Here is a 25,243-nt window from a genome sequence, read left to right as displayed (position 1 = left end):
CGAGCAAATAGGAGAGGAGATTAAGTCCTCATCTTGCGACCACAATCCAGCCCCAAATTTCTGTTGCTATGCAAAACATTTGTTAAGTGACTTTTGCCCTATGTTATGACCTTTCTTGCTACAGCTGTTAAGGGGATCACTGCAGTTGTTAAGTTAAGTGAATCTGGCCTCCCCATTTGCTGGTCAGAAGGCCACACAAGGGGGCCACGTGAACCCAGGACACTGCAACTGTCATAAATATAAACCAATGGCCAAACGTCTGGATTTTGATCACGTAATCGCCAAAATGCCACAACGGCCGTGTCTGAAAAATGGTCACAAGTCACTTTTTTCAGCGTCATCGTAACTTCAATCGGTCACTAAACACACTGTTGTAAGTCGAGGTCCATCTGTAATTCATGCGCTAGCCCATATGAAACTTTGCTTACGGCTAGCACGCCGCCCACTGGTGATGACCAATGCACAAAACATTGTGTTCCTGGAAAGGCACAGTTTGCACCTCTCTAATTATCGGACAACCCAACTCCTGCACAATAGTTCCAACAGAGACATGACATCTGCTTCAAGGTCACAAAACAGCTTTAGGACAGACTGGAGTGTCTGAACCAAATGCCTTTGCCCCAGTCCAGATACCCCAGCATTATGCCATTTTTTTTTTTTAGCCCATACTCTATAGAGACTTTTTCATCGTAATAAAAAGTCAGCTGAGAAAGAACAGCTCTTCACACAGCTATCCTGTTGGATGGTAAAAATATGATCTCAGATTGTAAAGCTGAAAAAATGAATCTGTGGGAAATGGTGGGAGGGAGAGAGGGAGGGAAAGGAAAGGAAAAGAAGAGAGGGGAGGTAAAGTAAAGTAAAGTAAAAGGGAGGGGAGGAGAGGAGAGGAAGAAAAAGCTGAAAATGTCAGAATCTTTTTGGTCTCAGAACCCAACCCAACTCCAGAGCTGTAAGTTCAAGCCCCACTCACAGTAGCCGCTTCATCCATCTCCTTCTGCTTCTTCTCAAAAATCTCATCGTCATCCTTGTCTTTCTCAAACTCTTTCTGGCAGCGGTTCAAGAGTACCTTGCGAAAGTTCACCATGACGGTAGGTTTATCGGTAGTGGGGACTTTCAGCTGAAGAAGAGAGAGTTGAGGATCACCATGAGACGCCATCCAGGTGAGCTCTCCTAACGCTCATTGGTCCAAGGACCGTACACAAGAAATCAATGATCTGGGTCACAATCATATCACAACATACGGTTTATGCTGATGGTGGTGAATAGTTCGTGGAGCTACACACACATGCATGTTCATCTGCCACTTCCACAGCCCGTGGGTTGAGGACTCCTGAATGGGCCACAGCCTGGGGGTTGGGGACCCCTGACAAGTTCTAGCAACTCGGTTATTGGGGACTTCCAAATTCTGAGAATGGACCTCTCCGCCGATCTATAGTATCTAAGTGGAGATGCTATATTATTTAACCACCATCAGTTATTAATATCTCCACAGCCTATCCTGGAAGGCTCTTAAATCCACTGCACATCAGAAAGGGAGCTGTGTGTGTGTGAGAATTGGTGGGCCCTTGATGCCTGGACCACTTACCCCCATAAGGCAACGGCACATGTTGGCATAGGCAACAGAGAAGTTTGGCTCAGAAATAGCCTTCTCAAAGATGAGGTCAATGACACCCTTGAGACGTTCTTCTGTGTCAATGGACAACTCGGTGACCTGCTTCATCAACTGCTGGAACATCTGTGGGGTCAGCTTGTTCAGAATGCTGCGCACCCGTCGGAACAGGTCCTGTGGGAAGGAAAGAGGGAATGAGAGGACCTCACGGTGGGAAAACACCACTGGTGTGTTTCCCCTGCTGCTCCCTTCTCAAACTTGGTGGAAATGACTTGTTCGGGGATTGCAGAAGATACTCGGGAGATGACATCAAAGAGACAGGACGGAACGATTTCTATTTCTATGGAGCCAACTGGTCCGCACAAACAAGCAAAGCCCCAAGGCGGCGGGGGCCGTTCCCTCACTGTTTCCAGGATGGCTTCACGGGCCGCATGAAACCACTTCGCGGGCCGCATCCGGCCCCCGGGCCTTGTGTTTGACATGTCTGGTATAGGGTCTCCTGCTTGAACAGGGGGCTGGACCAGAAGACCTCCAAGGTCCCTTCCAGATTTGTTCTGGTTGATCGATTGATCGATCGATCAATACCTACCTGAGTTTTTATGTTCTCAGGCAGCACACAAAACCATACACCTTCCGGTCTGCGGAAAAACTTTTCTCCACGGAACTGGTGCCCAAAAGGTTGGGGACCTCTGTTCTAGTCCAATCTCCTGCTCAAGCAGGAAACCCATTTCAGACAAATGTGGCTGTCCAGTCTCTTCTTAAAAACTTCCAGTGTTGGAGCATTGACCGCTTCTGGAGGCAGGTTGTTCCACTGGTTAATTGTTCTAACTGTCAGGAAGTTTCTCCTTAATTCTAGGTTGCTTCTCTCTTTGGTTAGTTTCCATCCGTTGCTTCTTGTCCTGCCTTCAGGTGCTTTGGAGAATAGCTTGACTCCCTCTTCTTTGGGGCAGCCCCTGAGATACTGGAAGACTGCTATCCTGTCAACCCCTCGTCCTTCTCTTCATTAAATCTTCATTCATCTTCTGTGACCTTAACTTTAGAAATCTTAGGATGTGAATCCCTAGTTAACTTTCCTAAACCAAATACCTGTGTCCCAGGGAGCTAGCAATTAAGAGAGAAAAGCACTAAAGCAGCCTCAGTTGCAACAAGAGATAGCAAAGTCCACGAGAGAAGCAACCTGGAATTAAGGAAAAACCTCCTAACAGTGATAACAATTAACCAGTGGAACAGCTTGCCTCCAGAAGTTGTGGGTGCTTCATCACTGGAGGTTTTTAAGAAAAGTCTGGACAGCCACCTGTCTGAAATGGTGTAGGGTAGGGGTGTCAAACTCAATTTCATTGAGGGCCACATCAGCATTGCGGTTGCCCTCGGGGGGATGTGTGGCCAGGGTGGGTACGGCCTACTGCGTAGGTGTGGACGGAGTGGGTGTGGTCTATTGGGTGGGCATGGCCAGCTCTACATCGTTCGCGTCAAGGGTGCCTGTGGGGGCCTGGGCAGGAGTGGGACAGATCTGAGGGTCTCTGGCAGAAGGGGGTGGGACCGGGGCAAGCGCCAAGGCATGGTCCATTTCTTCATTCCTCACAAAGGGTGACACCTCCCCAGCATGCACCCAGGGGGCGGGGCCGACACGGCAGGGGCTGGTTCCTCGCTGTTTCCAGACGGCCTTGTGGAGCTAAGACTGAATGCGTTTCAGCATAAATGGCCACCCCAAAATCGTACATTGGCTCCCGGCCGGCCTGGGCCAGGGCCAAGGCAGTGGGGGCCGTTCCCTCACTGTTTCCAGGATGGCTTCGCGGGCCACATGAAACCAGTTCGCGGGCCGCATCCGGCCCCCGGGCCTTGTGTTTGACATGTCTGGTATAGGCTCTCCTGCTTGAGCAGGGGGCTGGACCAGAAGACCTCCAAGGTCCCTTCCAGATTTGTTCCGGTTGGTTGATCGATCGATCGATCGATCGATACCTACCTGAGTTTTTACGTTCTCAGGATCTTCGACTTCACTGGCCCGTTTGCTGGTGGGCTTCCAAGCCTTCTCGGCCTTGTTCAGCTTGACGTCTTCGTTCAGAGACACCGTGGTAATGATCTTCCGGGGCTCCTTCCGCAGGCTTTGCTGGGAACGCCGTTGTCCTGGCCCAGCAGGCTACCATGCAGGACGAGAGGAGAGGAAGATCAGGATTTTGCAAACATGGCCTCTGGAGCTTGTCTCGCCCAGACAAGCCTGCTCGACAGAAGCACAGGCTCCATAGTTGGAAGTTATTCTGCCCCCCGGACGTGTTCAGTCCCACAAGAAAACCTGGACTGCCTGATCAGTTCCTCAGTTCCATCACGGAGCATCAGTGGCCCAGACACGACGGCACTAACTAGGAGTTCATCATGCAGAGCCCAGAGGGCAGGAAAGGCCTCGCCAGGCAGGCTAAGCCTCAGAGGTACCTACCGGTCCACGGTTGGGTGGGGTCGGGCGGCCCAGGTTGGCAAAAGAGGGTGTGAAATCCGGTCCGCAGTTCATCGTGCTCAAGCGTACGGGGTCCAGGGGCCGCAGGGGCACCTTGTTCACCTGTAAGCCCAAACGGCAGGAAAAAGAACATCAAAAAGTCCATCGCTTGCAAAGGAGAGGATTGCCTATAGTTGGGGTAGAGGCAACCTTAGCTCTTTTATGACTCGTGGACTTCAACTCCCAGAATTCCTGAGCCAGCCATGCTGAGGGGAAAGGGAGAGGTTTCCAAGCTGAGCCACGCTGGCTCAGGAATTCTGGGAGTTGAAGTCCACGAGTCATGAAGGGCCATAGTTCCCCCATGCTGGCTCAGGAATTCTGGGAGTTGAAGTCCACGCGTCATCAAAGAGCCACGGTTGCCTCTACTCCTGGCCTATAACATGGTCTCAAATCCTGTTGACTTCAAAAAAAGAACTGCAGATTGTCACAACTTTCTGGGACAGATCACGGTGGCGTCCTCTTTATCCCACCCGCCACAAGAGAATTGCATTTAATGCACGGCACTGCCTAGAATGGACACGGGCCATTTTCCTTGGTCAGAGACCCCCCCACTCACTTCCTGGCTCAGCTAAGGTCTCTGCAGGACATCCCTAAAAGTTAGAGAGGTGGACCTGTCATTTCTGTTTCCTAGTTTAGGGAGGAGGACTTGGTGTTTTTTTTCCCTTTGCTTGCATCCCGCCTTTTATTATTTTTAGAAAGAACTCGAGGCAGAACGACGACTCAAAGTACACTCTTCTTATTTTTCCCCCCCCCACAACAATCACCCTGTGAAGTGGTGTTCTGGATCGTGTTTGGCATTTATTGGGTTAAGTGCTGTCTCCTTAAGACAGCGGTTCTCAACCTATGGGTTGCGACCCCATTTGGGGTCGTTCGACCATTTCACGGGGGTCGCCAAGCAAGGCTGTCTGCCATTTTTTTCCCCTTTTCCGGCGGGTGCCTTACCTCCCTTGAGCTGGGCTAGCTGGTGGTCGGCCTGCTCCGTCTCTGCTGCTTGCCAGCTACGCCTCGGCCGGCGCAGAGGGCGGAACCACGCATGCGCGGCGCTCCCGGGCAGGGAAAGTCCTCGACTTACGACCGGTTGGGTAGTCCTCGACTTACGACCGGTTTAGTCCTCGACTTACGACCGGTTTAGTCCTCGACTTACGACCGGTTGGGGGTCGCGGCATTAAAAAGGTTGAGAACCACTGCCTTAAGAGATGGCTTGTGGGTAATGTAGTTTAGCTAGTCTGCAATCCCATGTTATCAGATCTGTGGGAGGAGCCACTAAAGCTTATTGCAGGATTTCCTGGCCATGCGCCAGTTTGGAATGTCTTTGTCTGAGATAAGCATGGGGCCATAGGATGTCAGATGGCTCCGCTCCACATGAGGAGTTGGTATGGAGAAGTTAATGAATTTACTGTTCTGATCATGAATCAAAATGCCATTATGATCCAATCACAGGCAGATAAACTCAAACAAAGATGATTTCAAAACAGATAATTTATTCAGTCAGAAAAGAATACTTGCGATTGGTAGATTCCGTCTGGACAAAGTAATCTGTTCATCTTCATTAGGTAAATTCATTAACTTCTCCATACCAACTCCTCATGTGGAGCGGAGCCATCTGACATCCTATGGCCCCATGCTTATCTCAGACAAAGACATTCCAAACTGGCGCATGGCCAGGAAATCCTGTAATAAACTTTAGTGGCTCCTCCCACAGATCTGATAACATGGGATTACAGACTAGCTAAACTACATTACCCACAAGCCATCTCTTAAGGAGACAGCACTTAACCCAATAAATGCCAAACACGATCCAGAACAAGTGGGTTGGGCTGAGGTAGTGTGACTGGCTAAAGATCACCCAGCCAGTTTTCATTCCTATGGCAAGACTAGAACTCTCCAACTCCTGGTAAATGGCCCAAAGTCACCCAGCTGGCTTTCATGCCTAAAACAGGACTAGAACTCACAGCCTCCTGGTGATTGGCCTAAAGTTACTCAGCTGGTTTTCATGCCTAAGGTCAGACTAGAACTCACAGTCTCCTGGTGACTGGCCTAAAGTCGTTCAGCTGATTTTCATGCCTAAAACTGGTCCTGGTGATTGGCCCACCCAGCTGCCTTTCATGCCTAAAACAGGACTAGAACTCACAGTCTCCTGGCGATTGGCCTAAAGTCACTCAGCTGCCTTTCCTGCCTAAAACGGGACTAGAACTCACAGTCTCCTGGCAATTGGCCTAAAGTCACTCAGCTGGATTTCATGCCTAAGGTGAGACTAGAATTCACAGTCTCCTAGTGATTGGCCCAGTTACTCAGTTGGCTTTCATGCCTAACACAGGATTAGAACTCACAGTCTCCTAGTGATTGGCCCAAAGTCACCCAGAGGTCTTTCACGTCTAACACACAACTAGAACTCACAGTCTCCTGGTGATGGGTCCAAAGCCATCCAGCTGGCTGTCATGCTAAGCCATCCAGCTGGCTGTCATGCTAAAACTCACCACCTCCCTGCTCTACCCTGGTGCTTTTACCACTAGACCAAACTGGTTCTTTAGCGGGCACGGGAAATTCTGGAGGGCAAACTGCGCCCATTTCGACTGGCAATCCTACTGCTGAATCCAACAGGTTCTGTTGCGGAGATTACAGCACAAACCGACCAAAACATCAGTGATGGATTGAAGGATCGTTTTGGAGAACCCCAGGAAGTTGGGACATAACAGTGGAAACGAAAGCAATATGCCTTCCAGATTTTTCTTCCTTCTTTGCAGTGGCGGGGGGGGGGAGGAGAATGATGTTAGAAAGAAAAACTATATGTCTAAAAGTCAACCATTTTGCTCTCAGCTTTTGCTGGGGGTTCAATCTTGTTGGGCTGTTGGGGAGCAGGTGCAACCTGCACGTTGGCTTCTGCTTTAAACGGGCTAAGCAAGGTAATTCTTCCACCATCTTATACAAAAAAAAAAAAAGAGGGTTCTGATGGACATCTGAGGAAACTGAACTGGAGGACAGACCTTTTCCAAGACCACGTCACTGATATGGGGCAAGCCTTCTGGCTTTTGCATGCTAGCGAACATATACTGAAACCCCAGCAGGAATTCCCGATCGTATCTCTTCTTTTCTTCCGGATTCAATGGCTTCCATTGCTCTATTAAGGGAAAGAAGAGAGAGAGAGAGCGCAAAGCTGAAAGCAGAGTCTCCTTCAAGGAGTTCGTAGACTAGATCGGTGTTTTTCCAACCAGGAGCACCTTTAAGATGTCTGGACTTCAACTCCCAGAATTCCCCAGCCAGCATAGCTGGCTGAGGAACTCTGGGAGTTGAAGTCCACACATCTTAAAAAGTTGCTGAGGTGGAGATGCAATGATCTAGACCAGCGGTTCTCAACCTATGGGTCGGGACCCCATTTGGGGTCGATCGACCATTTCACGGGGTCACCAAGCAAGGCTGTCCGCCATTTTTTTTGTCCGCCATATTTTTTGTCTGCCATTTTTCCCCCGTTTCCGGCGGGTGCCTTACCTCCCTTGGGCTGGGCCAGCTGGTGGTCGGCCTGCTCCGTCTATGCCGCTTGCCAGCTATGCCTCGGCCGGCGCAGGGGGCGGAACCACGCATGTGCGGCACTCCCGGGCAGGGAAAGTCCTCGACTTACGACTGGTTGGGTAGTCCTTGACTTATGACCGGTTTAGTCCTCGACTTACGACCAGTTGGGGGGGTCGCAGCATTAAAAAGGTTGAGAACCACTGATTTAGACCAGGGCTTTTCAACCTTTTCACCCATTGTACCACTTTTAGGATATGGCAATATCCGAGTACCACTAGTCACCTAGCAAGGTGTCAAAAACTTGATGAACCCCCCCAAAAGAAAAAAAGTGATGAAGTACAGGTAGTCCTCGACTTACAACAGTTTGCTTAGTGACTGTTCGCAGTTACAATGGCACTGAAAAACGTGTCCCCCCCCAAGACACAGCCGAGCAAGACACCTGCCTGCCCACCCGTCCATCCGCGCTCTTCCTCCTGTCTGAGGTTTCCATTGTTGTGAGCATTTCTGTTGAGGATTGGCAGTGGGGGTGGGGTGGGGGGTGTTTGGTTTTTATTCCTCCCATCTGCTGGGTGGTTGCAGCAGGTTTTGGTCACTTCACATGATCCTGGAACGCTGTGACCGTCATAAATATGAATCAGTTGCCAAGCATCTGAATGTAAATCACAAGACCCTGGAGACGCTGCAACATTCCAGCTGATCAGCGCTCCTTCTGGGCTCAGCAGAAGCGCCAGGATCAGTGCCGAGCTCCAGCTGGAGCCTGGCCCTGATCCTGGCGCTTCCGCTGAGCCCTGACAGCCCCGAAGAAGCGCCGATCAGCTGGAAAGCAGCACTGATCCTGATGCTTCCACTGAGCCCTGACAGCCCTGCAGCTCCAGCCGTCTCTCGCTCAGGCTTGTGCGGTGCTGCCACCAATTCAGCTCATTCCCCTCCCGCTACCACTTTTCTAGGATGGTCGCGTACCACCTGCCAGGTGCCAATGTACCACAGGTGGTACCCGTACCACTGGTTGAAAAGCCCTGATCTAGATCAGGGTTGTCAAACTGGCGGATGTGTCGCGCGCAGGCCACGCCCGCCCTGGCACCGCAAAGGCAAAAAACCACAACATCGTGACACGTCATGTGACGCGATCGAGTTTGACACCCGATCTAGGTGTTTACCGGCTTGGACACTCAAATGACTGGCCAGAAAGTCCAGGGAAACCACGGCAGTAATGTAAGAAACGCCAACCGCGCCCTGGGTAATGAGTCTACTCAGATCCTCAGTTCCATCACAGGGTTATTATCCTCAGTGGCCCAGACACGATGGCTCAAAGCAGAGGTCATCACAGAAGACTCAATGGGAAGTTCCCCCCCTCCCAGCACCTTTCCCACGTTACACCTGCTGCTCAGGTCTGGCTCACCTTCCTTGTAGCGATACTTCTGATCTGCTTGCTTGACCTTCTCAGGGTCCAGCTTATCCTCCTTCTGTTCCCAAGTCTCCTCCGGTTCCTCCTGGGAGCGAGCTGGGACAGGTTCCTCGGGCTCCGGGGCTGGCGCTGGGGGGTTGTTCTCTGTCTCAGAGCCCCCCTCGCTGGCCTAAGAGGGAAAGCCGAGGAGATCCTATGAAGGACAGAACTAGGGAGCAAGAAACGGCTCTCTCGGAAGGAGGAGCAGTGTTCCTCCTGTACCTCAAAGCTCACAACAAAGTTGGTGCTTTCTTCACCAACACCACAATCACAGTTGAAGCCCACAGGATTCACGTGCAGCTGATGGCTTCAAAAGGACTGTGATGGATGGATGATAGATGGATGGATAGTAGACAGACAGACGGATAATAAACGGAAGATAGACAGACGGATGATAGATAGATAGGTAGATAGGTAGATAGGTAGATAGATAGATAGATAGATAGATAGATAGATAGATAGATAGATAGATAGATAGATAGATAGATAGATAGATAGATAGATAGATAGATAGATATGGAGGGATGGATGGAAGATAGCAGACGAATGGATGATAGATAGACAGACAGACAGACAGACAGACAGATATTGATGGACGGATGGACAGACATATAGTTATGGGTATATATTGTGCGTATAGTCAAGGCCATGGTTTTCCCAGTTGCAATGTATGGCTGTGAAAGTTGGACCATAAGAAAGGCTGAGCGACAAAGAATTGAGGCCTTTGAACTATGGTGCTGGAGAAGACTCCTGCGAGTCCCCTGGACTGCAAGGCGATCAAACCGGTCAATCCTAGAGAGATCAACCCTGACTGCTCCTTAGAAGGCCAGATCCTGAAGTTGAAACTCAAATATTTTGGCCACCTAATGAGAAGGAAGGACTCACTGGAGAAGAGCCTCATGCTGGGAAAGATGGAGGGCAAGAGAAGAAGGGGACGACAGAGAATGAGGTGGCTGAATGGAGTCACTGAAGCAGTAGGCGTGAGCTTAAATGGACTCCAGAAGATGGTAGAGGACAGGAAGGCCTGGAGGAACGTTGTCAAGATGGGGTCGCGATGGGTCGGACACGACTTCGCAACTAACAGCAACAACATATTGTGTGTGTATATAATCAGGTAGTCCTCAACGTACGACCAGAATTGAGCCCAAAATTTAACATTTGTTAAGGGAGTTTGGNGGGGGGGGGGGGGGGGGGGGGGGGGGGGGGGGGTTTGGTTTTTATTCTGCCCGTCTGCTGGGTGGTTGCAGCAGGTTTTGGTCACTTCACATGATCCTGGAACGCTGTGACCGTCATAAATATGAATCAGTTGCCAAGCATCTGAATGTAAATCACAAGACCCTGGAGACGCTGCAACATTCCAGCTGATCGGCGCTCCTTCTGGGCTCAGCAGAAGCGCCAGGATCAGTGCCGAGCTCCAGCTGGAGCCTGGCCCTGATCCTGGCGCTTCCGCTGAGCCCTGACAGCCCCGAAGAAGCGCCGATCAGCTGGAAAGTGGCACTGATCCTGGGGCTTCCACTGAGCCCTGACAGCCCCAAAGAAGCGCTGAGCCCTGACAGCCCTGCAGCTCCAGCCGTCTCTCGCTCAGGCTTGTGCGGTGCTGCCACCGATTCAGCTCATTCCCCTCCCGCTACCACTTTTCTAGGATGGTCACGTACCACCTGCCAGGTCCCAATGTACCACAGGTGGTACCCGTACCACTGGTTGAAAAGCCTTGATCTAGATCATGGGTGTCAAACTGGCGGATGCATCACGCACAGGCCACGCCCACCCCGGCCCCGCAAAGGCAAAAAAACCCATGTCGCGATACATCATGTGACGCGATCGAGTTTGACACCCCTGATCTAGATGTTTACCGGCTTGGACACTCAAATGACTGGCCAGAAAGTCCAGGGAAACCACGGCAGTAATGTAAGAAACGCCAACCGCGCCCTGGGTAATGAGTCTACTCAGATCCTCAGTTCCATCACAGGGTTATTATCCTCAGTGGCCCAGACACGATGGCTCAAAGCAGAGGTCATCACAGAAGACTCAATGGGAAGTTTCCCCCCCTCCCAGCACCTTTCCCACGTTGCACCTGCTGCTCAGGTCTGGCTCACCTTCCTTGTAGCGATACTTCTGATCTGCTTGCTTGACCTTCTCAGGGTCCAGCTTATCCTCCTTCTGTTCCCAAGTCTCCTCCGGTTCCTCCTGGGAGCGAGCTGGGACAGGTTCCTCGGGCTCCGGGGCTGGCGCTGGGGGGTTGTTCTCTGTCTCAGAGCCCCCCTCGCTGGCCTAAGAGGGAAAGCCGAGGAGATCCTATGAAGGACAGAACTAGGGAGCAAGAAACGGCTCTCTCGGAAGGAGGAGCAGTGTTCCTCCTGTACCTCAAAGCTCACAACAAAGTTGGTGCTTTCTTCACCAACACCACAATCACAGTTGAAGCCCACAAGATTCACGTGCAGCTGATGGCTTCAAAAGGACTGTGATGGATGGATGATAGATGGATGGATAGTAGACAGACAGACGGATAATAAACGGAAGATAGACAGACGGATGATAGATAGATAGATAGGTAGATAGGTAGATAGATAGGTAGATAGATAGGTAGATAGATAGATAGATAGATAGATAGATATGGAGGGATGGATGGAAGATAGCAGACGAATGGATGATAGATAGACAGACAGACAGACAGACAGATATTGATGGACGGATGGACAGACATATAGTTATGGGTATATATTGTGCGTATAGTCAAGGCCATGGTTTTCCCAGTTGCAATGTATGGCTGTGAAAGTTGGACCATAAGAAAGGCTGAGCGACAAAGAATTGAGGCCTTTGAACTCTGGTGCTGGAGAAGACTCCTGCGAGTCCCCTGGACTGCAAGGCGATCAAACCGGTCAATCCTAGAGAGATCAACCCTGACTGCTCCTTAGAAGGCCAGATCCTGAAGTTGAAACTCAAGTACTTTGGCCACCTAATGAGAAGGAAGGACTCACTGGAGAAGAGCCTCATGCTGGGAAAGATGGAGGGCAAGAGAAGAAGGGGACGACAGAGAATGAGGTGGCTGAATGGAGTCACTGAAGCAGCTCCGCACTCGAATTTACCTGAGGTCTTCTACCATCTCCTGTCCTTCCGGACCTCCTTGCAACAGTTCTACCCCAGCGCTACCCAGCCTGTGCTGAAGCGTTGATTGTCGTTGTTGTATAACACACACATATATTAGTCCATCAGGAGTTGCATGCTGGTCTTAACTCGGGTTTTAAATTGTAAACAATTCCCTCAAACCACCCATTTTACGACCTTTCTAGCCACAGAGGTTAAATGAATCTCTGCAGTGGTTAAGTTAGTAACACGGTTGTTAAGTGAATCTGGCTTCTCCATTGACTTTGCCTGTCAGAAGGGCGCAAAAGGGGATCTCATGACCCCCAGAACACTGCAACTGTTATAAATGTGAGTCGGTTGCCATGGGTCTGGATTTTGATCACGTGACCATGGGAAGAGCTAGCCCTATCTTGCTGGCTGGGGAATTTTGGGAGCTGAAGTCCATCCCATCTTAAGAGTTGCGAAGGTTTGACAAACAGTGCATTAGTCAAAAGGGGGGGAACACGTTGTCTTCCCTAAGAATATGCAGGCTACACACCTCTTTGAACGCGTCCAACAGATCTCCAACGGCCTCCTTCTTGTTCAGATCCTTCAACCTTCGCTTCCTCTTTGGCACCGATACGGCTACTAGGGGATTAAACAGAGGGATGGAGACACACGAGTTACGGATATGTCCTGACAAGGCAGGGAAAGACGCTCCAGGCAACAAGCTAGTGCGAAGCCCTTCTCTGAAGCCATTTTTTTGGGGGGTAAAAGGAGCGTCACTCATGACAGAAATAGAGGATGTTGCATCCTGGGATGAAGTTATGGCCTCCATACCATCCACTCAGGATACTATGGGACAGCAGCCCTTGAACCTTTCGTAAGACTGAAATGGATCAAGGCAGAAGTGCCTAGGGAACTGGAGGCTAAAACATATAAGGAACGGTTGCTGGAATTGGGTATGTCTAGTCTAATGAAGAGAAGGACGAGGGGGGACATGATAGCAGTGTTCCAATATCTCAGGGGCTGCCCCAAAGAAGAGGGAGTCAAGCTATTCTCCAAACCGCCTGAAGGCAGGACAAGAAGCAAAGGGTGGAAACTAATCAAGGAGAGAAGCAACCTAGAACTAAGGAGAAACTTCCTGACAGTTAGAACAATTAACCAGTGGAACAACCTGCCTCCAGAAGCAGTGAATGCTCCAACACTGGAAGTTTTTAAGAAGAGACTGGACAGCCATTTGTCTGAAACGGTATAGGGTTACCTGCCTGAGCAGGGGGTTGGACTAGATGACCTCCAAGGTCCCTTCCAACTTTATTATTATTACTATTATTATTATTATTATTATTATTATTATTATTATTATTATTATTATTATTAGCTCTGCAGACAATAAATTCCTTGGTCTACAGCAGAGGTCCCTAACCTTTTGGGCACCAGGGACTGGTTCCACGGAGAAAGGTTTTTCCACGGACCAAAGAGTGCGTGATATGGGGCTCTGCTTGTTTGTGCGGACCGGTTGCTGGGGACCCTTGGTCTACAGGAAATACCATCCATAGAATATTTGTAACTCAACTTGGTCTGGATGCTTTCTTGCAGACGTTTCATTATCCAACTAGTTAACATCATCAATGCTAGAAGGAAGTGGGGTTTGCTCTCGCTCTCTATACCGGAGTAGGCAACCTTGGCTCTTTTATGACTCGTGGACTTCAACTCCCAGAATTCCTGAGCCAGCATGGCTCAGCTTGGAAACCTCTCCCTTTCCCCTCAGCATGGCTGGCTCAGGAATTCTGGGAGTTGAAGTCCACGAGTCATAAAAGAGCCAAGGTTGCCTACCCTTGTGCTAGCTGTTTAACCTGGCCTGCTCAAAGCTGTTTGGTGAAATCAGGTGCCATCCATTTATCTATCCATCTATCAATCATCTATTTATCTATCATCTATCCATCAATCAATCAATCAATCAATCAGTCAGTCAGTCAGTCTGTCTGTCTGTCTGTCTGTCTGTCTGTCTGTCTATCTATCTATCTATCATCTATCTATCCATCTATCTATCCATCTATCAATCATCTATTTATCTATCATCTATCCACAAGTGTCTATTGCTAAGTGAGACATTTGCTAGGTGAGTTTTGCCCCATTTTACGACCTTTCTTGCCACAGTTTGTAAGTGAATCACTGGGGGGGGGGGTTAAGGTAGTAACACTGTTGTTAAGTGGATCTGCTTCCCCATTGATTTTGCTGACCAGAAGGTCGCAAAAGCGGATCCCGTGACCCCAGGACACGTCAACCGTCATAAATACGAGTCAGTTGCAACGCGGCCGTGTTTTGCTGACGTGGACATGGGATGCTGCAAAAGTTGTTAAGCGTGAAAAACAGTCGTAAGGTCACTCTTTTCAGTAAGGTTGTAACTTTGACCAGTCACTAAATCAGTGTTTCTTAACCTTGTCCATTTGAAGATGTGTGGACTTCAACTCCCAGGATGCCCCAGCCAGCCATGCTGGTTGGGGAATTCTGGGAGTTGAAGTCCACACATCTTCAAGTGAACAAGATTGAGAAACACTGCACTAAATGAACTGCTGTTAGGTCGAGAGCTGCCTGTACCACCCACGTATAGCAGACCATGAGGTGAGAAGCAATAGTAACCAACCCAGTGCCCTCTGGCACAACTGAAGGAATCATCTAGCATGGCATCCTACCAAACACCATGCAAAGCTAAAGCATCAGGGAAAGATCCTAATTTGGCCCAAACAGATTCTGTGAACTGCTTGAAGGGAAATGTTCTGAGATGGTCTAAAACAGCAGTGGCGAACCTATGGCACGCGTGCCAGAGGTGGCACTCAGAGCCCTCTCTGTGGGCATGCGCGCTGTCGCCCCAGCCCTGCCTCCTCCCCGCAGCCCCCTCCTCACCAGCAGCCCCCCTGGAGGAGAGTCGTCCCCGAGTGCGGCCCGCGCGGAACAGCGCAGCCAAAGACATGGCAACTGGGCAGTGGGGACAAGACTCTGCCCTCGCGCCCCGTCGCACACAGATGATGCTGCAGGGCGTGGACGGAGGGCGTGGCCATCATGGCGCTGCTGAGCCTCCTGGGCGATTTGCTGCGGCAGGCCGTGGAGGCAGTGGGTGGCCCTGTGGGCTGGTGGAGCGGGAGGATGGGGGCAGTTTTTGGGTACTCGGAGCCCTCTCTGTGGGCACACGTGCCGTTGCCCCAGCCTCGCCTCCCCCCATGATCTCCTCTTCTCCAGCAGCCCCCCTGGAGGAGAGTCGCCTCTGAGCGTGGCCCACGCGGAGCAGCGCAGCCAAGGACATGGCAGCCAGGCAGCGTAGACAAGACTCTGCCCTCACACCCCATCATGCACAGTTGATGCTGCAGGGCGCGGGCAGAGGGCGTGACCGCCATAGCGCTGCTGGGCTGCCTGGGCGATCTGCGGCGGGCCCTAGAGGCGGTGAGTGGCCCTGAGGGCAGGTGGCACAAGGGATGGGGGGGCGGAGCGGGGACAGGGCCAGTTTTGGGGCACTTGGTCTCTAAAAGATTCGCCATCACTGCTCTATGAGGTTCGCCATCACTGGTCCAAAACCACCTCTCTCAGTAGCCCCGCCCAGCCTGACCTGGGGATGGATTCCGGATGCTTCCAACCTGGAAGACTGGAGGTTCCTATCTCTGTATTGCAAATGGAAAACAAAGACGCCTGCATTATCAATAAAGGAGAATATTGGTATGAGGGGGTCCTTGCTACTCTCTGAGCTTCTTGGCTTCTTTTCTTGCAGACGTTTCATTAACCCAAACTCGGTAGCGTCGTCAGTGCTTGTCCAGCACTGATGTTGTTATGCCTAGTTTGGGTAATGAAGCTCAGAGAGCACCATTCAACACCTCACAAGACTTCTCAAAGACTAAGATGACATCCAGCTGCCTAGGAGGCTGTTGTGGGTACTCACCTTGCGTCGTCACTTCCGTGGTCTCCAAGGGTTGGGCAGCCACCGGTTGGGCACTCTGCTCCGGGACCTCGGCCACCTCCTCCACTTCCTCCTCTACCTCTGCCTCTGCCTCCACCTCCGCCTCCGCCTCTTCTTCTACAACAGGCGCGGCAGTCACCGGGACAATCACCTCCTCGGGCTTCACCTCTTCGGGTTCCGAGATGGGGCTAATATCCGATTCGGGCAGTTCCTCCGGCTCTTCGGCCTCTTGCTTCTCCGGGGTCCCAAGCCCAGAAGGCACGGCCTCCTCCACCTCTTCCGGTTGAGCAATGGGGGATTCCATGGGGGATTCCATGGGGGATTCCATGGCCGATTCCGGCTCGGACGGAGGGGGCACCTCGGGTACCGCCTCTAGCAGCTCCTCTTCTAAGACTCCATTTGACTCGATGGCCTCTTCGGCCACCTCCTCCGGGGAAGGAGAAGGAACGGGAGGCGCACACGGCAGCGTTACGGGAGGCTCCTCGGGTTGAAAAACCTCCTGTTGGGTAACCACCGTCTCTTCTTCTTCTTCTTCCGCTGCTGCTGCTGCTGCTGCCGCCACCTCTTCGTCCACCAGCTTTTCTGGGGGTGGCTGGGAAGGTACCTCCAAAACAGGGCTAGCAGCTACCTCTTCCCGAGGCTCTGTGTCCAAAACAAAGGACTCCGGAGGGGGCACAAGGCCCCCAGGCACTGTAGTGGTGGCGCTAATGGGCTCAAGGATGTCTTCAGGGACCTCCGGCAGCTCCTCTCTAGTGTCCACAGCAACAGGGCTCTCTGGGCGCACCAGCGTCACAGCGGCCGGCTGCACAGGCTCCACCTCGGTCAGGGGCGGAGGGGGAGATGGGGAAGCGGATTTACTAGGCTCCAAGGACACCGGTTTACTTACTACTGGGCTGGCCTTGGAGCGGTCATCTGGTGGGAAAAAAGGAAAAAGAAAGTTGAGTCCTCTAGAGCAGGGCTTTTTAACCGGTGGTACGCATACCACTTGTGGTACTTTGCCACATGGCAAGTGGTACGCGATTGCTAGCCAAGTGTAGCAGGGGAGGGGGAATGAGCCAAGCGAGCCAAGCAGCTGGAGGACTATCTGGGCTCGGTCAGAAGCCCCAGGAGCCGGCAAGGCTCCAGCTGATTGACGCTTCCAGAAGCAGCTCGGAGCTGGAGGTGAACTGAAGAAAAAGGGGGGTGGGGAAGAGAAGAGAGGCTATAAAAGAACGTAGTTTGGGTGGGGAAAGGGGAAAAAGGACAACAGGAAAGGTTTAATCCCTTTAAACAAATGTAATTAGTTTTACCCCCTTTAATACAGTCTGTTTGTGGCTTTGAGAAAGTTTTCTTTGAAGGTAAACAGGCTTAATTTTAAAGCTAAAGCTTTTCGCAATTGCGGGAGCCTTTCAGTCTAGAATGGCAACATTGTGACACGCCTGAGGGAGCTTAAAGAGAGAAAAAAAAAAACGGGAGTTTGTGTTTCTTATTTTCTTGCTTTGCACTTGATTCCTGGGTCTTTAAGGGTACGGCAGTGGTTCTCAACCTTTTTAATGCCGCGACCCCCAACCGGTCGTAAGTCAAGGACTAAACCGGTCGTAAGTCGAGGACTAAACCGGTCGTAAGTCGAGGACTAAACCGGTCGTAAGTCGAGGACTACCCAACCGGTCGTAAGTCGAGGACTTTCCCTGCCCGGGAGCGCCACGCATGCGTGATTCCACCCCCTGCGCCGGCCGAGGCGTAGCTGGCAAGCGGCAGAGACGGAGCAGGCCGACCACCAACTGGCCCAGCCCAAGGGAGGTAAGGCACCCGCCGGAAAAGGGGAAAAAAATGGCAGACAAAAAAAATGGCGGACAGCCTTGCTTGGCGACCCCCGTGAAATGGTCGATCGACCCCAAATGGGGTCCCGACCCACAGGTTGAGAACCACTGGGGTACGGGGAAGGGATTGGGGGGGGTGTATTCTTACTACACTGTGGAAGAGCTCAGATGGGCAAACGAGCTAGCTTAGGAGTCTACAAACTTTTTTAGGATCTTGGCAACGGGAGTTCATTTTATCTCTTTCAGCATTGGTTTTGTTGTCAATCTCAACCAGTATTTTAAACTTTCGATACAGTATTTGTTTTAAAAGCAGGGCATAAATCGTGTAAATAAAACAAAATGAACACCAGGAAGTGATGGAAGGTAAAGGTAAAAGGTAGGGAATGTGAGACAGGTGAAAAGACCAACCAACTAAACAAGGTCTAAATCAGGGGTCTTCAAACTTGGCAACTTTAAGACTTGTGGACTTCAACTCCCAGAATTCCTCAACCAGCCATGAGAGCTGAGGAATTCTGGGAGTTGAAGTCCACAAGTCCTAAGGGGTCCTAAGTCCATTTTTTTCAGCGCCGCTGCAACTCAGAACGGTCACTAAGCATCTTCCAAAAGTCTTGGAAACACAAGAGGAAGAGAGAAAACCTGTTTTTCTGTCTGATTACATGGGAGTTAACCGTTGTAAGTGCCAGCTCCACACAGGCAAATGGACAGACAATAGTAACTAATCAAGGAGAGAAGCAACCTAGAACTAAGGAGAAACTTCCTGACAGTTAGAACAATTAACCAATGGAACAACCTGCCTCCAGAAGTTGTGAATGCTCCAACCCTAGAAGTTTTTAAGAAGAGACTGGACAGCTACTTGTCTGAAATGGTGTAGGGTTTCCTGCCTGAGCAGCGGGTTAGACTAGATGACCTCCAAGGTCCCTTCCAACTTAATTATTATTATTATTATTATAAAGTGGGGCTGTGGATGCACTGTCACACACACACCAACCAGTTCTGCCATCATACCTTGGCGGACAATAACTGCTACATGGGGTGTCTCCCCGTTGGCCTGTGGCTCTGAACCGCTTCCGGCCTGGGAAAACAGAGAAGGGAAAGAAGGATTAATAAAACCACGAAACAAATACAAATTTCTTTCTTTCTGTCTCTTATACACACCCAAACACACACGGACAAAGCAGATGATTTATTCTATCGGTAGCTGTATCAGATGTAGGTGAACCAAACGTCTAGGCCAAGGGTAGGCAACCTTGGCTCTTTTATGACTCGTGGACTTCAACTCCCAGAATTCCTGAGCCAGCCTGGCTCAGCTTGGAAACCTCTCCCTTTCCCCTCAGCATGGCTGGCTCAGGAATTCTGGGAGTTGAAGTCCATGAGTCATAAAAGAGCCAAGGTGGCCTACCCCTGGTTCTAGGCGTTAGGACAGCAGTTCCTAGAATTTTCTGGCTAGGAATTCCAAGAGAGCAGATTAGATTCAACGCATCTCTAGGGTGTTGGACTGGCTAAAGATGAGCTGCAAGAAGACTGTGAGTATCCAGAGGAATGGACTTATCAATATCTGGGCAGAGTCACGGCTTGCCTGTGCGCAGAACAAGGGACAAGTTCATTCGTTCGTTAGGCTAATTTTAAGGATTTGGAAAACAGCTGCCGTGGTTAAGTTAGTAACACGGATGTTAAGGGAATGTGCTCTCCCCGTTGACTTTGTCTGTCAGAAGATTGCAAAAGGTGATCACATGCTCCCGGGACACTGCGGCCGTCATGAATACAGGTAGTCCCTGAGTTATCTTATTGACAGAACAATTAATCAGTGGAACAACCTGCCTCCAGAAGAGGTGAATGCTCCAACACTGGAAGTCTGTAAGAAGAGACCGGACAGCCATTTCTCTGAAATGGTGTATAGGGTTTCCTGCCTGAGCAGGGGGCTGGACTAGATGACCTCCGAGGTCCTTTCCAACTTTATTATTATTATTATAGTTACAACCACAATTGAGCCCAAAATGTACGCTGCTAAGTGAAAACATTTGTTAAGTGAGTTTGCCCCATTTTTACGACTTCTTTTGCCATGATTGTTAAGTGAATCGTTGCATTTATTAAATTAGTAACGTGGCTGTTAAGTGAATCCGAATTCCCCACTAACTTGTCAGAAGGTCACAAAAGGGGATCACATGACCCGGGGACACTGCGACCGTCATAAATATGAACCAGTTGCCAAGCATCCAAATTTTGATCACATGATCATGGGGATGCTGCAATGGTCGTAAGTGTGAAAAACGGTCATAAGTCACTTTTTCCGGTGCCGTTGTAGCTTTGAACGGTCACTAAATGAACTGCTGTAAGTCAAGGACTACCTCTATGAGCTATGGTTTAGAGGTTTTTAAGAAGATATTGGACAACCCTTTGTCTGAAATGGTTTAGGGCAGGGGTAGGCAACCTCGGCTCTTTTCTGACTCGTGGACTTCAACTCCCAGAATTCCTGAGCCAGCCACGCTGAGGGGAAAGGGAGAGGTTTCCAAGCTGGGCCATGCTGGCTCAGGAATTCTGGGAGTTGAAGTCCACGAGTCACGAAGGGGCCATAGTTCCCCCACGCTGGCTCAGGAATTCTGGGAGTTGAAGTCCACGAGTCACGAAAGGGCCACAGTTTCCCCATGCTGGCTCAGGAATTCTGGGAGTTGAAGTCCACGAGTCACGAAAGGGCCACAGTTTCCCCATGCTGGCTCAGGAATTCTGGGAGTTGAAGTCCACGAGTCATAAAAGAGCCCAGGTTGCCTATCCCTGGTATAGGGTTTCCTGCTTGTTCAAGGGTTGGACTAGAAGACCTACAAGGCCCCTTCCAACTCTGTTATTTTGTTCTTCTTCCTGCATCAAGGATGGATTCCTAGGGCTGACCCATAACGAACGTTCGCTGTGACTTAATCCTGGAGCTTTTGTATTATAAGCATCAGAAAAGAGAGACTCTAGAAAGAGTACAGAGAAGAGCAACAAAGATGATTAGGGGACTGGAGGCTAAAACATATAAGGAACGGTTGCTGGAATTGGGTATGTCTAGTTTAATGAAGAGAAGGATGAGGGGGGACATGATAGCAGTGTTCCAATATCTCAGGGGCTGCCCCAAAGAAGAGGGAGTCAAGCTATTCTCCAAACCGCCTGAAGGCAGGACAAGAAACAACGGATGGAAACTGATCAAGGAGAGAAGCAACCTAGAACTAAGGAGAAACTTCCTGACAGTTAGAACAATTAACCAGTGGAACAACCTGCCTCCAGAAGCGGTGATTGCTCCAACACTGGAAGTTTTTAAGAAGATACTGGATAGCCATTTGTCTGAAATGGTATAGGATTTCCCGCCTGAGCAGGGGGTTGGACTTGACGACCTCCGAGGTCCCTTCCAAATTTATCATCATCATCATCATCATCATCATCATCATCATCATCATCATCATCATCACTATTATCATTATTATTTAAAAAAGCTATCCTCCAAAGCGGGACATATTTGGAAGAGGAATGGGATGGAGGAAACCAACGGCCTTACCTGTGGAGGAGTTGGGGTAGAAGAAGTCCTAGCTCCAGACATTATTTCCTCTGTGATATCTTTGCCACCCTGATTTGGATCACGTATTCGGATCTGCCGGACCAGAAGGGGGGGGAAAAATCAGAGAAGATATGCTTTATACACAGGGCAGACAAAGCTTGAAGATGTCATGGTTCCAACAGATGAAACTCTTCAAGAGTTTTTATTTTGAGTAGCATAACATCGGCACGGCATAATCGAAATCAAAAGTTGAATTCCCCTCCCTGAGCACATAGTATCAAAGCACAATTCCCTCCTCCAATTAACAGTCATAAATCACATTCCCCAATTAGCTTGAAGTGCGGGCTTCCTGTCCAGTTCTCCAGCCCTCCAATTCTTTATCAGCTCTGGTTACAATAACCTTGTTTCTCATGCTAGGTTTAGTGTTGTTATGTCTAGCTGGACTCTCGTTCACATCCCCCCTCCCAGCATCATCTAACTCTAAAAGCAAAAGGTAAAAGATGGCTACATTTCCTTTTGTTGGCAATGCAAAAACATCCGATGTTAGCAGCGTTGACAGAAGAGATGCGTACAAGCATTTTGGGTCTAGCCCAGGGTTTCTGCAATCTGGACAACTTTAAGACTTGTGGACTTCAGCTCCCAGAATTCCTCAGCCAGCTACGGGAGCTGAAGTCCACAAGTCTTAAAGTTGTCAAAATTGCAGACCCCTGGGCTAGCCCAACCATTAAGATACAGACAATAGCCTTTAATGCAAGGGTCCCTGGCCTTGAGCCATTTGAAACCGGGCCATGGAAGTGGCAGACAAGCACGTCTGCACATCCCCACTTGTGTGAGCAGCGGGTAAATGTGTGCAAATGGAGCGGTGCACGTTCACACCCTCGCCTGTTGCTCACCTGGAACCATCCCTTCTCCCCCCCCCCCCACGTCCAGCCAGTCCACAAAGCCGGAAAGATTGGGGAACTCTGCCTTAATGGATCAAACCCCCAATTCTTCGGCTCAGCCTAGTTAATTCCAACAACGGCCCTACAAAAATGACATACAGAATCGGATCCTTAGCAGCTGTCATTTCAAGCTACCGCTCCTCGGGATGTTGTTAAACTCTGTGGATGTCACTGCTTGTAGACAGCCACTGAGATTCATATGCCGCTTCACGGTGCTTTACAGCCCTCTCTAAGCGGTTTTACGGAGTCAACATATTTGCCTCCACCAACAATCCGGGTCCTCATTTTGCCGACCTCGGAAGGATGGAAGGCTGAGTCGGCCTTGAGCCGGCCAGGATCGAACTGCCAAACGGCAGGCAGCTGGCAGTCAGCAGAAGTAGCCTGCAGTACTGCATTCTATCCACTGCGCCACCACGGCTCCTTTCTTGAGGTCTAATGGACTTCTCCAATCCCACCTTACAGGCTACTCAACAACTTCAAAGAGGTTCTGGCCCACCAGGTATCTTACAAGTAGCGACAATCTTGAAAGCGGAGATCAGAAAAGGGAGCGGCCAGCTGCCCGCGGTCTGCGTCGAGGCCAGCAGTCAACCAACGACAACTTGTCCTCGGCCAGGGCCTCACGCTACCCATGACAGGGGGCTAAGCTCCCGAAAGCCAGCCGCCATGTCTTTCAAAGCGTGGCACTTCTCCCGGGCTCGCTCGCCCTGCCTCCCGCCCTACCACAGGGCTGAGGCCAGGAGGAAGCACTTTCTTCCTCCTGGCCCTAAACGCCCAGGGTGGGTGGCTGCAGGAGGGAGGAAAGGGAAGGGAGGTCCTTAGCAGCCACCGATGAGGTCACAAGCAAGCTCTGTTGGGCAGACCTGGACACAGTAGCTGAGGGAGCAAATCAACACCTTCATTAGGGCTCAGGGGCCAGAAAGCAGGGTCTGTGACAGGGGTAGAGGCAACCTTGGCTCTTTTATGACTCGTGGACTTCAACTCCCAGAATTCCTGAGCCAGCATGGCTCAGCTTGGAAACCTCTCCCTTTCCCCTCAGCGTTGCTGGCTCAGGAATTCTGGGAGTTGGGGTCCACGAGTCATAAAAGAGCCAAGGTGGCCTACCCCTGGTCTATGACAACTCGCCACGGCCAACTCACTGCAGCCAACCCGTTGCAGGACAGCTCGCCACGGGACAAGATCCTGAAACTCAAGTACTTTGGCCACCGAATGAGAAGGAAGGACTCACTGGAGAAGGGCCTAATGCTGGGAAAGATGGAGGGCAACAGAAGAAGGGGATGAGAGAGAATGAGGTGGCAGGATGGAGTCCCTGAAGCAGTAGGCGTGAGCTTCAATGGACTCCAGAAGATGGCAGAGGACAGGAAGGCCTGGAGGAACGTTGTCCATGGGGTCGCGATGGGTCGGACACGACTTCGCAACTAACAACAACTAAAAACAATTAAAGTGGCTTTTAACATTCTTTTTGCAGAGGAAATTCAAATAGAGAAGAGCCTCTCTCGCTAAAACTGGGAGCGAGGTTTGTGCGGAGGGAGGGCACGGTCTTTCGGCCCGTCTACTCAAGCTTGAAGCTTTGGGCCAATCCCTTTCTCTCTGCCCAACCCACCTCACAGGGTTGTCACCGGATAAATAGGAGGAAGGGATATTAGGCACGTTGGCCGCACTGAGTCATTTACATAAATAAGAAAGGTGAGGTAAGCTTTTAAAAAATATATAAATTAAAAAAATAATTAAGCAAAGGAAGGGAAAAAGCAAAGTGGTCCCCCTCAAGGTGGACGGTGCCAGCCTTTGCAAAGACAAAAAAAAAATACCGATTACTGATTTATCTCACCCGATTCTTCTTCTCCGATGCTGCAACAGGGACCTAAATCAGGGGGCATGAGAGCAACTTCGGCAGAAATCCTGCAGGATTCGGGACTTAAAAGAGAAGCGGTTCGGCGTTCAACAGCCTTTTCCTCTCTGCAGAGTTCCAGCCTGCTCCCACGGAATCACGTTCCGTGCACCCTTCTGGACTTTTGTACCTCGCTGAACTCTGACCCATCTTGCGACATTTCCCACAAAGAGCAGGCACACAAACACACACAGGGCGGGGCCTGTTTCTTCTCAATCCACATCTGGAATTTTCCAAAGGCGAGAAGCAACTGCTTCCCAACCAGGCTAAACTTTTTTTAAACAATTTTTTTTTTTTACTATTTATTATATCCCACCTTTATCGTTTTTATAAATAATTCATGGCGGTGAAGCCATACAAAATATTCCTTCTTCTCCCTATTGTTCCCCACAACCAACATCCTGGTAGGTGGGACTGAGCCGATGAGTCGGTGACTGGTCCAAAGTCACCCAGCTGGCTTTCGTGCCCAAGGTGGGACTAGAACTCACAGTCTCCTAGTGATTGGATCAAAGTTACCCAGCCGGCTTTCATGCCTAAGGTGGAACTAGAACTCACAGTCTCCTGGTGATTGCTCTGAAGTCACCCAGCCAGCTTTCATGCCTAAGGTGGGACTAGAACTCACAGTCTCCTGGTGATTGCTCTGAAGTCACCCAGCCAGCTTTCATGCCTAAGGTGGGACTAGAACTCACAGTCTCCTGGTGATTGCTCTGAAGTCACCCAGCCAGCTTTCATGCCTAAGGTGAGACTAGAACTCACAGTCTCCTAGTGATTGGATCAAAGTTACCCAGCCAGCTTTCATGCCTAAGGTGGGACTAGAACTCACAGTCTCCTGGTGATTGCTCTGAAGTCACTCAGCCAGCTTTCATGCCTAAGGTGGGACTAGAACTCACAGTCTCCTGGTGATTGCTCTGAAGTCACCCAGCCAGCTTTCATGCCTAAGGTGGGACTAGAACTCACAGTCTCCTGGTGATTGCTCTGAAGTCACCCAGCCAGCTTTCATGCCTAAGGTGGGACTAGAACTCACAGTCTCCT

The 25,243-nt window shown here is 50.4% G+C and overlaps 1 protein-coding gene and 3 non-coding genes across 4 annotated transcripts in view; all 4 read right to left on the bottom strand.

Annotated features, from left to right (window-relative positions):
* The window catches only part of EIF4G1 (eukaryotic translation initiation factor 4 gamma 1), a 101,952-nt gene that overhangs the window by 40,511 nt on the left and 36,198 nt on the right, over nt 1-25,243 (bottom strand). Inside the window, exons 6-15 of the mRNA XM_015824265.1 lie at nt 21,386-21,478; nt 18,865-18,931; nt 16,043-16,972; nt 12,671-12,759; nt 11,145-11,319; nt 7,082-7,215; nt 4,041-4,160; nt 3,573-3,746; nt 1,586-1,783; nt 971-1,117 (exon numbers count right to left, since the gene is read on the bottom strand). Of these exons, the coding sequence (XP_015679751.1) occupies nt 971-1,117; nt 1,586-1,783; nt 3,573-3,746; nt 4,041-4,160; nt 7,082-7,215; nt 11,145-11,319; nt 12,671-12,759; nt 16,043-16,972; nt 18,865-18,931; nt 21,386-21,478 (2,127 nt within the window). The remainder of the gene's footprint in view (nt 1-970; nt 1,118-1,585; nt 1,784-3,572; nt 3,747-4,040; nt 4,161-7,081; nt 7,216-11,144; nt 11,320-12,670; nt 12,760-16,042; nt 16,973-18,864; nt 18,932-21,385; nt 21,479-25,243) is intronic.
* LOC114923161 lies at nt 3,908-3,986 on the bottom strand. The gene has a single exon (XR_003810582.1). It is a non-coding gene; the product is annotated as a small nucleolar RNA SNORD66 (small nucleolar RNA).
* Nucleotides 8,851-8,934, bottom strand: LOC114923160. The gene has a single exon (XR_003810581.1). It is a non-coding gene; the product is annotated as a small nucleolar RNA SNORD66 (small nucleolar RNA).
* On the bottom strand, nt 10,991-11,074 carry LOC114923159. The gene has a single exon (XR_003810580.1). It is a non-coding gene; the product is annotated as a small nucleolar RNA SNORD66 (small nucleolar RNA).

The sequence above is a fragment of the Protobothrops mucrosquamatus genome, unplaced genomic scaffold, assembly GCF_001527695.2.
Source record: "Protobothrops mucrosquamatus isolate PMUCROS unplaced genomic scaffold, P.Mucros_1.0 scaffold2173, whole genome shotgun sequence".
NCBI lineage: Eukaryota > Metazoa > Chordata > Lepidosauria > Squamata > Viperidae > Protobothrops > Protobothrops mucrosquamatus.
This window is presented reverse-complemented; position numbering and strand designations above follow the sequence as displayed.